The 14,738-nt window shown below is 48.6% G+C and overlaps 1 protein-coding gene across 11 annotated transcripts in view; it reads right to left on the bottom strand.

Annotated features, from left to right (window-relative positions):
* Nucleotides 1-2,696: 2,696 nt before the first annotated feature.
* Nucleotides 2,697-14,738, bottom strand: part of ABL1 (ABL proto-oncogene 1, non-receptor tyrosine kinase) — a 75,813-nt gene continuing 63,771 nt past the window's right edge. For all 11 annotated transcript variants that reach the window (XM_035555380.2, XM_035555390.2, XM_035555381.2 and 8 more), the window contains 5 exons: nt 12,403-12,587; nt 10,156-10,308; nt 9,467-9,556; nt 8,984-9,148; nt 2,697-6,417 (listed from right to left, as the gene is read on the bottom strand). In XM_035555380.2, the coding sequence (XP_035411273.1) occupies nt 4,721-6,417; nt 8,984-9,148; nt 9,467-9,556; nt 10,156-10,308; nt 12,403-12,587 (2,290 nt within the window). In that variant the 3' untranslated portion in view covers nt 2,697-4,720. The remainder of the gene's footprint in view (nt 6,418-8,983; nt 9,149-9,466; nt 9,557-10,155; nt 10,309-12,402; nt 12,588-14,738) is intronic.

Here is a 14,738-nt window from a genome sequence, read left to right on the forward strand (position 1 = left end):
TATGGCAACGTTTCTTCCCCCCCCCCCCCCCCCCCCCCTTTCTTTGGAGTGTACAAATGGTCAATAAATGCGCACTGATCAATTTTACCCTGCACTGGCGAAGGGAGGGAGGGCAGGGGAGGTTTGGGAGCCCGGCTGGGGCCAGCAGAGCCCCGGCCCCGCAGCGCTGGGTGTAGTGGGGAAGGGGCTCGGAGCAGCACACCAAAAGCACGCCGTGCACGGCACGGCTCTGACCGAGGCACAAAAACCCTTCCTGTAACTTACCAAAAAGTAAAAGCTGGTGCTTTTACCGGGGGGGGGGGTAAAAATGAATGGAAAAGTGCTGGGAGCAAGTGCTCAGCCCCCTGTGAAGCTCCCCGTTACCCTCCCCTGGGCCAGGTACAGCCCTGCTGGCACCCCAGCCCCATCTCCACCCATGGGCTCTGCCCTGGCGGCTGCTCAGGGTCTCCCCTCGCCTCTCCTCCGCCCAGAACAGCCCCGCAGCGTGGCCGGAGTGCACAACGCAAATCACAGAAACCCAACGGAGGCTCTGCAGAGAAAGAGCCCGATTTAATTGTGCGCAGGGGACCCATAACGGGTGCTAATGCATCATAACTGGGTCACTGAGCACCGCAGCTCCGCGAGAAAGACAGGACCCGTGTCAGTTTTAGTACAAACACACAGCCTTTGACGGGGGGGCCGACTGCTGCGAAAGCAGCTCGGCGCAGCCCGGCTCGCAGGTAAGCTTCCTGCCCAGCTGGATCCGCCACCGAATAACACCCAGCAGCAATCCCCACCACAACAAGCAGTCAAAGGACTCGCAGGGCTCCGCCGGGAGCACCCGGAGTGTCCTGTTGGGGCACCAGGGCTGTGCCGGCATCGCCTCGCTCCCGGCGAGCAGCCCAGCTGCACCGGGATCAGCCCCCAGCCCACCACCAGCCTGCTCACACCTGATGGGACGATCCTCTCCGCAGCCGTGACATGGAGATTAGGCACATTTTCCTCTCCCTTCATCGTGGAGGGATTAATATCAGACAAGGAGAGGCTCTCAGCTGGCCCCAGACCATCCCCGGGCGGGCAGAGCTCCGTGCACCTGAGTGCCACTTGTCCTGCAGCATCCCTGCCCCGCCAGCCTATCTTTAGCTGTTGAGAAAGGGTTGAGCGCAAAACACTGACCACGTTTTACATCTTATGACAAGCAGCTAGTCGAAAAAAAGCAGGATGACATTAAAGGAAAACTTAAAAGAGCGAACATTGTAATTTCAAAGACACAAAAAGCAAAACAAAAACACAAACACAGCTATTTTTCCCCTAGAGCACTCTCACTTTCAAGCTCAATAGCCTTGAAAATTGGAGCAATCAAACTGTTAAATGCATCGATCTGTTAAATCAACTCCTACTGTACGCAGCTAAATTTAGCCTTTAATCCTGCTCCTTCACTCCCAACCCCGCGCATCCCAGGGCTTTCCCCAGCCGGGTCCCTGACCTCTGCCATCCCACACCGCTCCCCTGCGAGCAGGGATGGGATCACAGCACGGTTGTATTCCGGGACAGGTCTCGTCTCCATCTTGCCCCAGCCCCAAATTTGCCACATCCCAGTCTCTATGGCAGAGACGCATACGAAGAGCAGCCTGGGCACTGATTTTTGCCATGGGTCATCGTCACAAACCAGCCAGGAACCCCTTGCAGCTTTGAGCACGCGTTTATCGGCCACCACCACCTGGCCGAAAAAGTTTGAGCCTTGCCAAGTGCAGGCCATTGACTAATTTACACTTGCCAACAGCATCCTCCTGCTCCTCATCGTCTCTTCCATGCTAACCTGGAAGCAGCCCGACACAGACAAGCCTCCTGAGGAGCCCCCACGTCCCCCTGCCTGCCGGGCATCCCCTGTGCCAGGGCTGGCAGATTTCACCTGGGAGTTGTTGAGGGGGTTAGAAACGGGGCAAGCAGGGCTGCAACCCCAAAACATCACCGAGCAACTCTGCAGGACCTCAGGCACACCACTCACTGCCCTCCTTTCCTTCTCATCCCCTTTTGTTCGTGAGCATCTCCATGTAGCGAGCCGGAGGGCCGCGTTTTAAGCACAGCTTGGCACCCAGATCCGATCCCTCCTTTGACATTTGCTGGTGGTCTGAAGGCAGGCAACGAAGACGGACGTTTGGAAACAACACGACTCCCAGATTTCAGACAGACAACCTGCAAAGTGAGCACCGCGGCCATATGGCGTGGCGGCGCCGCCTGGGAGGAGGGGGAAGCTCCCTGAGCTCCCCGCTCCGAGCTGCGCCCCCCTGCCTCACCCCTGCTCACCTGGACAGCAGGAGGAGGGAAACTCACGGGGCACTTCACAGCAGAGGAGGGAGAAGGGACAAAAAAAAAAACAAACAAAACCCAACAACGGCAGCAGAATTACAGAATACGAGCAATTAACAAGATGTTTAAAACCAAATCTATGATTTAAATCCCCCAAAAAAAGAAAACAGCAAAGTGATTGCCTCAAAACAGGTGATGGCAGTGTTTATTCCGTGCGTCTTTTTTTCTCTCCTGACTTTTCAGAGCTAGATCAAAGCGTGTGGAAAGGCGCTGCTGCCTGCTCTGAGCAGCCGCTGTGCCGAAGGGCCCCGGCGAGGCGCTCACACCGGCATCGACTCTTTTCGGATGGGGGGTCTCAGCAGAGGTAGCTGGGTTTGAAAATATTTGTTAACAGACAAACACAGGTCTTCCTCAACATTGATTTATTTTTAAATATACTACGCGAGAGAGACTGGAATAAAAAATAAATCAAAAAAATGAGAGAGAGAGAAAAGAGAGGAGGCAGAACTGGAAGTCGCGTACAGAAACCATCTGTACCGGACCGAGTTAAAGGGGAAACGACCCCCCGAAGTGTCACAGAGATGAAGGACAGAGCTATTTACACACTGTAAAAAAGACAAGTCTACAAAAGTGTGTAATAACGAGATACAAATGTATAATATAGTGGCACAATATGTTATCAAAGTAAAAACAGTACCTCCAGGAAAGAGACAGTCCAAGTTTTTTTGTTTTTTTTTTTTTTTTCTTTTCCTTACATTTTAAAGGCAGCCTGTGGCAGAAGTGTGTAGTTTCTTTTAAACATTTGTCACGTGTTAAGTCATGGCTGGTTGTGAGGGCGAGGAGTGGCGTGAACACACAAGAGTGAACTACTAGAAATCATATACAAAACGAACAGTTCCAAAGAGAACAGAATAAAATACAATGGAAGGCAATTAGTGTTTAAGATACACAAGAGGGGCCACAAGAGTTACAGGGGACAGGACATAGAAAATGCCTTTTTTTTTTTTTTCTCTTGTTTGGAACTGTTAAGAGTTAAATTGCACTGTTAATAGCCCTAAACCTTGTTCTTTCACTATGGTCACGAGTCACAGTTAGTTCCCAGTCGTGTTGCGTTAGTCGGGAAGGTCACAGGACCTTGGGAAGGAAGCCCAGGAGCCCTGCTGGCAGCTTCCTCGGGAGACCTACCCAAAGAGAGGTGTCTGCAGTCTTCACAGCTCCTTGTACGACGCTGGGTGGAACGAAGCACGAAGGTAGCGATGGTTTCAACCCCTAAGCACTGGCAGCTGAGCTCTTCGAGGGGACCCAGCGCTGGCCTGGCAAGGGCAGCACCGCGGCCCCGCAAAGCACCGGTCTCTACAGGAGCGCAGAAGCCAGGTCCCACCTCCGCTCACAGCATAAAAAAAAGGCTGGAAATTCACCTAGAGAAACAGCAGTTCTTGCCCATCCGTGATGCGCAAGCTCAACTGAAGCAACTGCTGGAGGCACAGTGGTATCTCTGAACTCACCCTAAGCTATCCCCTCCCGTCACTGACGGAGCGATGCCTTGCTCAGCACCAGCCCACTGCTCCCAGGCCTGCGCTGCAACCCTCCACCCCAATTAATGTTAGGTATAATGAGAGTGCAACAGCAACGTCCTTCTTTGGACCTTCTCCAGTCCATTTTATCGCCGCCGAGGAGACCTGCAGACGAGTTCCCGTGCCACTACGTGAGTGGGGGCTGTCTGCAACAGTTTGAGCCCAAGCAACTCACCTGGGCTCAAAAACGTTAAGAAAATGCTGAAAACACAGATACAAAGGGCAGCAGGTGGAATCGTAGGAAGAATTTGGGTAAACATCACTTGTAGCATTCTATCATTTCAAAAAGTTACATTAAGGACTTCCCCCCCTCCTCTCCCAAGCTCCAGGTGTGTTGCATTAATGCCAGGTAAATGTCAGATTTGGGGACACGTGCTGCAACTCTCCCGAGAAACGCAATGGTTATATTGCTATTCAAACACCAGTCCTTCTGCACAGCGGGGCAGAGGGAGGGCATGAAAATGCAGTAGGAAGTCCTCCTGAGGAGGATGGCATCTCAGTGTCCATCAGTCTGGCGTCAGTCTTAGCAGTCTGTCCAGAGCAATAAAATATTAATAAAAAGGCATGATGTGACATCAGCACTTAGACTTGTAGTCCACAAGGCAGGAACTCCACAGACAAGATGATTACGAGTAAATGAAACGCAGGGAATCTGGGCCAAGAGGGTGGAAAGTGCCTCTTGAGCACAGCCCTGCTCTTTGGAGCTGGGGCATCCACAAACAGCCTGTGGCTTTTGCACAGCCCTATCCTGAACGCCCCAGTCCTTTGTCAGTCCGCACATGCTGTTACTCTCTCAACAGTTGACTTTGGCCCACTGTGATTTATTCTTTTTGTTTTTTTTTTACACCTGGCTTCTGCTACCTCTGAACAATGTCGCTGATTTCTTTCACCGAACTGAGAAGTTTGCTAAAGTCCTGGGTGGCTGCAGGACCGCTGCCAGCCGTCGCTGGGCAGATCTGAAGCTCCCGTAGGTTGTTCTCCAGCTTATTGATGGCCTCCCGAAAGGCAAATTTGTTCCTCATCTGCTGAATGGAGTCCACGTAGCTCACGCAGAAGGTGTAGAGGTTCTTGCCGGCCTCCAAGACAGTGCTGTGGCTCGCCATTTGTTCCGAGTTCTTGCTAATGGCGAGCCGGAGAGCCTCCGTGCTTTCCAGCACCACCCCTTTCGTGATGGTGCCACTGGCGATCCTCTCTGGGGGCTGCCGGGTCTTCCGCAGAGAGACCCTGGTGGATATGAGAGGGATGAAGGCCGTAGACGACGGCTGCTCCCCGCCTGGGGCGGAGGGCACAGACGAGGAAGAGGCAGCTGGGGTTGCCGTGCTCATCAGCAGCTTTGTGGAGGACTGTGGCTTTGGTACAGAGGGGATCCCCAGCTTCTTCACGCCTTCCCCGGACTGGTTTGGCTTGACAGCATCGCTGCTCGCAGCATCTGCAACCTGAGTCAACTGTTTGGATTTCGGACCCGACACCGCATCTGCTGCTGCTTCGTGGCTGGGACTGTGAGACACTTTTCCAGGCTTGCCAACGGAGGACGAAGAGAGCGGAAGCGGAGGGGCTGGTTTCAGCTTCGATAACTTCCCTTTGTCCTTCCCTGCCGACTCCGAGGTCTGCTTGAGCCTCCTCAGCCGGGGCTCCTCAGAAGCCTTGTTGGCACCTGCAAACCCAGCAGAGTTGGGTTTGGCAGCAGAGCCTTGGTCCGTTGCCACAGTGGTACCTAAGGCACTGGATTTGACTCCATCGTCCTTGTGCAGCACGCTGGAGGAAAGAGGGGCAGCAGGCTGCCTACGGCCGAGTTTCGGCGTCAGAGTCGGAGGGCTGGAGCCAGGACTCGACTCTGCGTCTTTGAACACATCGTCAGTGGTCTCTTCGTTTTTCTTAAGCAGCCGTGGAGGAGGGGTCACTGTCCCCCTGACAGCAATGTCAGTCTTGGCCTCGTTTGCCCGCTTCCGAGGCAGTGCTGGCTTTTCGCTTTTGTGCCCCCCAAAAGTGGAGGAATCGAACTGGCGTCCTGTGGACTGCAGATCCCGAGGCAGAGTCACGGATTTCCACTCGGTGTCCTTGGCTCCGTGGGGCACGCAGGAGGCTGAGCAGGACCTTAAGAAACGCTTGCTGGAGTTGGAACTGCTCTCCTCCTCGCCGGTCACCCCCCGACTGATGCTCATCGTGCTGGACTTCTTCCGTAAGTGGGGAGATAAAAATCCAGAGTTCCCGGCGACAACCCCGTTGGTGACACCAGCCCCGTTGCTCGGGCTCTGAAATTTGGAGGGCTCACCTGCATCTGCGGGAGGCGCAGTGAAAGCCCCGTTGCCAGCATCCCTGCCCTCTTCCTCCCCACCCGCCTTGCGGTCCGAGTGGCCGTCCATCTCTCTGAAGGAACTGCTCCGCTTCGGAGGGGTAGGGGCAGTCTTCTTCTTCTTCTTGATCAGGGCACTGAAGAGGTTGGGCTTCTTGTCTTTCGGAAGCAGCCTCTCGTCTTCATTCAAGCTGCTCTCCAGAGCCACCCTCTCCTTCCGTGGGAGCAAGGGAGAAATAGCAGGCTCGTGGTCCAGAGGGTCTGCAAGGGAAAGAAAAGAGTCTGCTGAGCTGCGCTTCAACAGGCAGGACAATCTGTTTGCTTCCAGGATCAAACCACTGCAGCACCTCCAAAAAGGTGCAGGTTCCGCAAAGAAAGCCAGCTCCAGAGCAGGAATAATGCAAGTACAGCTACGCTGAAGCCTAGGCTGAACGAATGCGGTCCCTAATCCTACATACGCTCATTTTTGAGGTGGCCAATATAGGGCTTGGCTGCCAAACTGCTTTCCCTGTAGGCTTCTGATTTAAACAGCAACATCCAAACACCAACTGTTTATGTTCAGATTCCCACCCTAGCATCCAGAGACTTGTCTAAACTTCATCCTGAGAAGAAGATAAATATAAAGAGGCCTTTTCTTTGGTCCCTGCGCTGTCGCTGCCTTCAGAACAGCTGACCCTCTGAATTAATACGACATCTCCGCAAACCCACCTCAATCCCCAGGCTCCTTGTACATTTAGATTCTGATACTCCTAACCTCCTTCCCTGATACCAGCCTTCACGGGGAATGGAAACAACTTTTTCAAAAGCAGAAATCAAGACATCCCTTGACAGCTGCATGCTTCAGGTCACAGCGCGGCAGAGATGGTCAGTTCTGTACAATAACGGAGGGAAGTGGTGGTAACAGCCTCCTTCAGCAGGACCACTCCAGAAGGAAATGATGGGGTCACCCTTTCTCCAGTTACAAGAGGTATTTAAAAATGAATAGTGGTTTATAATAAATTTTTACAGAGTCCTGAAGGGCTCTGCATTTGACTGACTGGGGGTCTCTTTCTCGGTCAGGCACTCCGACGGCATGCTAATTCGAGAGAGGAATGCCTTTAGGGCAGCAGGTACATTTACAGCTCGAGCAGGTAGCAAAGGGAGATGAAGCAGAGACAAGGAGGAAGAGGATGCTTCTTAGCATCGGTGATTGTCACGCTGCCGGTACTATTTTGGTTGAGAAGGGAGAAGTTGAAGAAAAACAGCTGAGTACTTTGGGAAAAGAGCACGCTTCCACAGGACCACGTGCAGCTAAACCACTCACACACGTAAACTAACGTGGACCTGGACAACCAGAAGGTTGAGGCCATGGCTGTCCTGTCTCTAGACATGGTGGAGCTCTGGAGATGCAGACAAAACCAGCAGCTTGCACTAAGTTTTGGCTTCCAGACACTGGCTTGCTATGAAAACACTGACAATTGAAGAGGAATCTGCAATAAAACTTCAATGTGAAATACATTTTTTTTTCACAAGAAAGAATGAAATAATTCCCAGCATAGTGTTAAAATCATATTATTCCTGCTGCACTTGAATCTTTCAAAGCCCTTAAGTATTTAAATGAAGTTATTTTACTTCAAAGCTCGTAATACCAGGCAATTATATTTCCTATATATGGCAGGCTGGATTTACCACTGGTCTTCAACACTGTGTTGTATTAATTGAGTTACAACAAAAAATACGGGCATACTGTGCTCATTATTCTTACCTTTTTACAAAAGAAGCAGAAGAGTCGTTTAATTTTCATTAGAAAACTAAGTTGCTTTATAAATCAGTGTTTCCAAGCCCTTCAGTAAATAACCTTCCTTTCTGTTTAAGTCACTGACACTTTCTTTTTCCAAGATTTTACATTCCCTCTTGTTTTTTTCTTGTTTTCCTTTTTCTAGATGTACTTTTGCTACTGATACATGTGCTAGTAGGCGAGTTTGTCATTACAGAAAAAAGGTCAGTTACATGAATGGTCACATAAGGCACGCTTAACAGAAGCTGGGAAAAAAAATGTGTTTTGTTTTATCTTGCTATTTTTCAAACGATCTGGATACAAATCTAGTGTATAAATTCAGTGTTTTACCACTGCTTTTATTACCTCAAAATGGAAGGTAAGTGCTTGAAGAAACTGATTGAATAGAGTTTAATTTCATGGAAGATTCTGTAAATATCTCCTTGTCCCTTGCTGAAATTATGTTTGGTACATGCCAAGAGTAATACTCTTCAGCGCTACAAGCACAAACCTGCTATGACGAAACACTGAAGAAACCTCTCTTATGGGGCTTGCTAAACCTGAGCAATCGTCCTGCTTTAAATTATGCAGTGTGGTAGCATAAAGAGGCTTGAACACAGCAGATTACCCAGCACTCGGATGCAATGGGAGATTCCACCAATAGCTTCTACCAGGAAATGGGAAGAGAATATGATCAGAGAGCTCTGTGCTCAGGCTCTGGTCTATGGGGAGCTGTTGGAGACAGCCATTAAGTTAAAACAACTCCTAGGGCTTCTCTAAGCAACCGCAGGTATAGCGCCAATCCCTCAGCCAGCTAAGCATTCGCACTCCCAGATGCTGTGTGTTTGTATCTGGTCCCAAGATTAACAGCCTTCCTTTCTGTAAAAAAATGATAAAAGGAGCTCTGAACCCAGGGAAGCGATCTCAGCAGCGTGTCACCCAGAAACACAATACTGATCCACAAAGGTGGCACCTGCTTTTAGACACTGCTTTTCCTAGGTGAAGACCGGGACGTGCATTTTGTTTTCCCCTGTATTTCCTGAAGGAATAATGACTTTAATTAAAACCTACCACATTCCCCCTGGCCTCGAGCATGTGCAGTCTCCAAACCCTCGTTGGCATCTTTGCTTTCAGCAGCTCTCCTTGACGTTCGTGTTTTGGTTGGTAACTCTGGGGCCTGGAGGAAATTGCTCACTACGCTCCTCATGCCCTTCTTTCCCAATTCCTTTTCCACCTCTGCAATACACAGACAACAAAAAAATCACTGTAATAGACACAATATAAAAACTATTGCACTGCTCAGAGTTAATTACATAAAAGAAAAGCAAACACCACAAAGCAGAAGTTCCCTAAGGTTGTTCAGCCATTTGGCCCTTTAAAATCAGACCCAGAAGAAGCCCCCACGTAAGTGTATGTCTGCTTTCTGCACCGTTTACACCAGGCACTGGAACCCATGGCTGAATGTCACCACAAAGCAGCCTGTAAGCTATGTGCAGAGTTAAGGACGTGAGTGCCCCCTGTCCCATCCCTGGAACTACCTGACCCAAGACCTACCGTCCGATATGCTGGATTCCTGAAACATCGTCTCAAATGCCTGATGGATCTCAGCAAAGGAAGGCCTGTCGGAGGGGCTCCACTGCCAGCCTGCAAAAACACCACGGCTCAGAACTGCCCCCCAGCACTGGACATTCGTTACGCTACGCCAGGAGGTGCTAGCTATCACAACTCCCTTTTTATAAAATGGCCGAGAGAAAACATCAACTGGAAACCTGATTTGAAGGGCGCTGGATATCTGCAACCACCACTGAGCCAAAGTAACAGTAGGTGCTGAGCACCCCTGGAAGAAAAATCTATCACACTACAAAAGTCATGTACCAGAAGGCCACAGTGGAAGAGCAATGCTCGGTCCCTTAAGAAGCCTAACAAACTCCTGCTTCACCCTTGGAGCACAAGCTTTTTGTTAAGCTGTCAGGAAAAAGGAGACAGAAAACATGGAGCTGAACAACAAACCCCTCCCGAAGGCCCACGTACTCCCAGCAGAGAAGGACGGCCGGCTTCGCAGTGCTTTCATCCTCTGGGGAAAGCCGTTTGAAGCGAGCACTTCTACACAGCATTGCATCTCCACTACAACTGGCAGAGGGTTTCTAGTGTCTGGCTGCGTGTGGCCAGATCCTGGCACTCCTACTGCATCTCTGCAGAGCTAAACAGCAGCATTTCCATCTGCAGGGCTGAAGAAAACTTACACGCTCTCATGAGCTCATAGACTTTCTCAGGACAGCCTTCAGGGCGCTCCATGCGGTAGTCTTTCTCCAACAGCTCATAGACTTGAGACAGGTCAATCCCAGGGTACGGGGACATGCCGTAGGTCGCGATTTCCCACAGCAGAACACCAAAAGCTGCAGTGGGGAAAAAAAAAAATCGATAAGCTTTGTTTTCATTTTCAATTTGAGAGGATGTTTAGTGGGAGTAGTCACTAAACAGTGCTGCACTTAAACCAGTTCTGGGTGGCTCAGATCCCGTGCTCGGCAGCAGCTTAAATGTTAAAGCAGCATAACGAGCCCCGTCGTCAGCACAGACAAGTTTCCTGAGATATGACAGGGTAGAATTAGACTAATTTTCAATGTATCAGTTGTCTCAAACCTGAATGCCTTGAGATCCTTCAAGTCCTATTAAAGGCACAATTAAGAGACTTCACAGTGGATTAGCTGAAACTGTTTCGCTGCTGCACTGCAGTCTCTCTCTCAATTTGACAGCTCCTCTCATCTGCAGCCTCTCCCTAGAGGACTCGCACGTTTTAATAGCTCGGTGGTTTTTGGGGCGCCCTTGTTTAGCTGCAGACTGGAGGGGAAAGTGGGGACCCAGCAGCAAGAGGAGATCTTCAGCAGTTGCTACGAAGGAGACAATGGCTGGGTGAGACATTTTGGTCACGGGGAAAGCTGAACAGTCAAAAGGGAGAGCACAAAAAGGTTTTAAACCAGGCGAGGCGTTCAAGTCCCAGAACCCGGTGCAGGTCAGCACCAGGGTCAGGCAGCTAACCCAGGAGTCAGGCATGCAGAACAGACTCAACACCAGTTCAGCAACCTGCATGTAATTAGTTCAGTCACCCTATTCTGGCCTTAAACTGAAGAGAAAGCGATTACAATTCTGCATAAGTAAGGAAATCACATCACATTACATGGTAACACCACCAAGGGCAATTTACATTAGACATTTCTGTGCACAATTTTCTTTGATTTCTGTCTCGAGGCAGTGAAGTGAAAAGCATCCAAACCCTGGCATGGCCAGCAGCAGCCATGGCCTCTGGGGATGGCTGGTGTGCTCCAGTCAGATCCCCTAATCCACCGCCCCGACTCTCACTCTGCAAGGTTACACTAACCTTAATTAAAGACACCCAGTAATCCTTTCGGAAATTCCCAGAGTACTCCACTGTTTAAATATGACAGGGATCCCTACAGCCCCGCCAGCAATTCAGCAGCATCCTGGGGACTGTGGCAGCTACCCAGCAACGGCCAGTGCCATGCCACGCCAGCCCAGAGCAGAAGAAACACCTTGCTCGGCCCACAGACCTCAGCAGGGTTGTCCTCTGCCTTCTCTGGAACGTTTTCTATCAGCCGTCCCCTAGAAGTTCCTTCAAAATGAAGCCTTTCTCTGCACCGTTTCCCCAAATCTGCAGAAAACTTCACTGCTGCTTTCCTACTGCCTGTTCTTTATATATATATATATATATATATATATATATAAAAGATGCTCAGGATAACATTTCTCAAGTGCCCTTGGGACCAAGTCCCACCAACTTCTATCTTATGTCACTGGGCACTTTTGAGAATTTGACCATCAGCTATGGCAGAGATATAAAATCCAAAGAAAGGCTGATAAAAAGTACAATGAAATTTTCTACAGTCAGATTTGATAGAATTTAGCTCCATTTAGCTAAGCCTAGTCTTATCACCAGCACCTCAGGGCTCTTCAATAACCATTTGTCATCAAATTTTCTCTCTGTTTCTGCTCATCTCATTCCAAAGATTATTCTTTTAAAATGCAGAAAGACGAGCTCGGAGCTATCACTAGACAGATATACACATAATTTTTTAACATAAAAATGAACCAGATTCTCACTTTCCTCCATAAAGTAGTTTGAAACTTCCTGGCTATATCACAATATATTGCTTCATAGCTCTGTGCTAGAACTCTATCAAGTCAGCAGCACTGGTGCCCTCCAGCCCCATTCCATACATTTCTATAAACACTACAGCATCCTTTATTTTCATACTTGCCAACGACTCAAACATACAAAGCCAGGTCTGCATCCTCAGTTTTCCACTCAAGGACTGAATTCGCAGAGATTAATCCCTGAACTCTGACAAGCTCACAGAACAGCACAGCTCACACCAGGGAACGCGCTCTCTCCTGAAACGTTTCACAATGTACTCGTTGCACAGCCCTGGAAAAGAAGGCTACAATCTGAATTCATCTGTACGTAAAATTCTTACCCCAGACATCAGATTTAATGGAGAACTTGTTGTAGGCCAGGCTTTCTGGTGCAGTCCACTTGATAGGGAATTTTGCTCCAGCGTGGGCAGTGTATGTGTCGCCTGTCATTAGCCTGCTCAGGCCAAAGTCTGCCACCTTCACCAAGTGGTTCTCCCCTACAAGGCAGTTTCTGGCAGCGAGGTCCCTAAAAACAAGAACAAAACCAGGAAATGAGTGGTCTGTCATCTCACTTTTCGCAGTAACAAGGAAACTTGCTGTTCCCGAAGAAGCCTGGGCCTGCATGTGATTATTTTGATCAGAGTATTACACAGAAATTATGGAGTTATGCGCATACATGTAAGAGGTAAAGTTATTTTCCATTCCGGCTTTGTAAGACTGTCATCCCAACTTTTTTTTTTTTTTTAATGTGAAGTGAAAGCTTCAAGAAGCCCCCTCATTTTCAATAAAAGCTGCCACCCTCAGGATAAAAATAATTTAAAGAAATGTCAGTGCTCAAGTTATCAATAGCTGAGGATGAGCACTGAATTAAAGAAGTTGCGATGCCTCGCTTCTTGCCCACCTCTCCAACACTTCCATCACCCTAGACAACACCAGTCACTCTCCAGAATTCTTCTTCCAGTCCCTGCTCAACTACCAGGTTTAATCCCCAGCTATGCTCTCCTTCCTCCCAAGGATACCACATCTTACAACACAATGTTTTCATACCCAACACAAAAATGCCATTGGTGACCATATGGACAGCTTGGTGACAGCACCTATAAAGGCAGCAACCCCAGCTGCCTTGCAAGGAGGCAGAAGAAAGTCTGCGTGGGTAGCTGCAAGACAACAGTTTCTTCTCACCCTTTCAGTTCAAAGCCTGATCTTCAAACAGGAGAGATTTTGGCCTTTTCAAACCTATTGTGGCCTCTGCTATCAGCACTTTCATTTTTAAAAGACTGAGCAATAAGCAAATCGAGCTTTTCCTCCACATTTTTTCACCTGCCTTCACCCTGGCAGGTGATAGATGCACACGCCGCATTTGCCACCTCCCTGCCTCAGACGTGCTGTTAGCACCCTCAGAAATGCTCGATGAGTACAAAAATGTAAAGCACAGAATTACATTCCTCCTAATACCAAGTTTTACTAAAAACGCTTCTTCAGATTATGTTACATCGAACTAAAATTGATTCTACCAGAAAGCGTGAGATGTTCTTCAAATACGAGGCAGACTCTGCTGTTTCTTTTGTTTGTTTCTTCTGCTCAGCCAGAACAGATTTTAAAAAGTACATCTTAGTAGATGTCCATTAAATTTCCACTATGTTTTTGAATGTATCTTCTTATCAATGCTGATTACTACAATGTGTGTCTAAATAAAAGCTCCTCTTCATAATCAAATTCCTCCTCCTTCCTAATTCATTAAATGAGGTCACAGCCCAGCATTTGAATTCATGGATGCGAATTGTGACAACACTCTTAAAATAATTGGGTAGGTGGGTATGGGGGTGGCTGATAAGGAAAAATGCTACTATTTATTTTAGATAAATGGGTCATCAGAAATAAGAGGAAATGAAATGAACAGGAGAGCAGACAAACGGGACTCACACAAAGCAGTTTTTAAAGTTCACTTCCTGCAGGCTGAAGGGATGAAATGCTTTCAACAGAGCAAATCAAAGGGTGGAAAAAATTTAATTTGCAGCATCACCGTTCACTTTATTGACTGACAGAAGCATTTAAACAAGCCTTTCAGGCAGCAAAGGCAACGCATGTCTTAGAGGAAGACCTAGAACTTTACACACGATCTTCATATTTGTCTCTATAAAAAAACGTGCTAATTTCATATTCCAGCTAATTGGGTAGGAAAGGTCACACTGTGGCACAGAGAACATCTTGTATTAAACTCAGAGACTCTCAAACCTTCGCACAGGATGTGTCATTATATTGCTAGGAGGCCATTTCTACAGACGAAGAATGCGAAGCTCTAGCCATAATTGCAGCACGCTTAAAGGTCAGAGTCTTTGGGACTTTAAGACTGCAAAGATGCTTATTAAAGTCAAATACGCAATCTGGTCAATAATGGAAAACAATCCCCATAGGGGATGAAAAAAGCAAGATAAAGGAGAACGGACACACGCTGAGGTGGCACTAAGAGGGTGGCTTTGCTGTGAGCACCTGTCCACATCCAGCAACACCGACTGCCTGCAGCAGTTTTTAAGGGCTGTTGGAATCAAGGGAGAGCAGAGGCTTATCTGGTCCATTAAGAGCCTGCTACCTGAGGAAGCATTTAGAGCTAAGGCATTTGTCCAAACTATAAAAGTACTGATATGTCTTTAGCCTGCATCTGCTTCAAAAAAAGAAA

The sequence above is a fragment of the Cygnus atratus genome, chromosome 19, assembly GCF_013377495.2.
Source record: "Cygnus atratus isolate AKBS03 ecotype Queensland, Australia chromosome 19, CAtr_DNAZoo_HiC_assembly, whole genome shotgun sequence".
Lineage (NCBI taxonomy): Eukaryota > Metazoa > Chordata > Aves > Anseriformes > Anatidae > Cygnus > Cygnus atratus.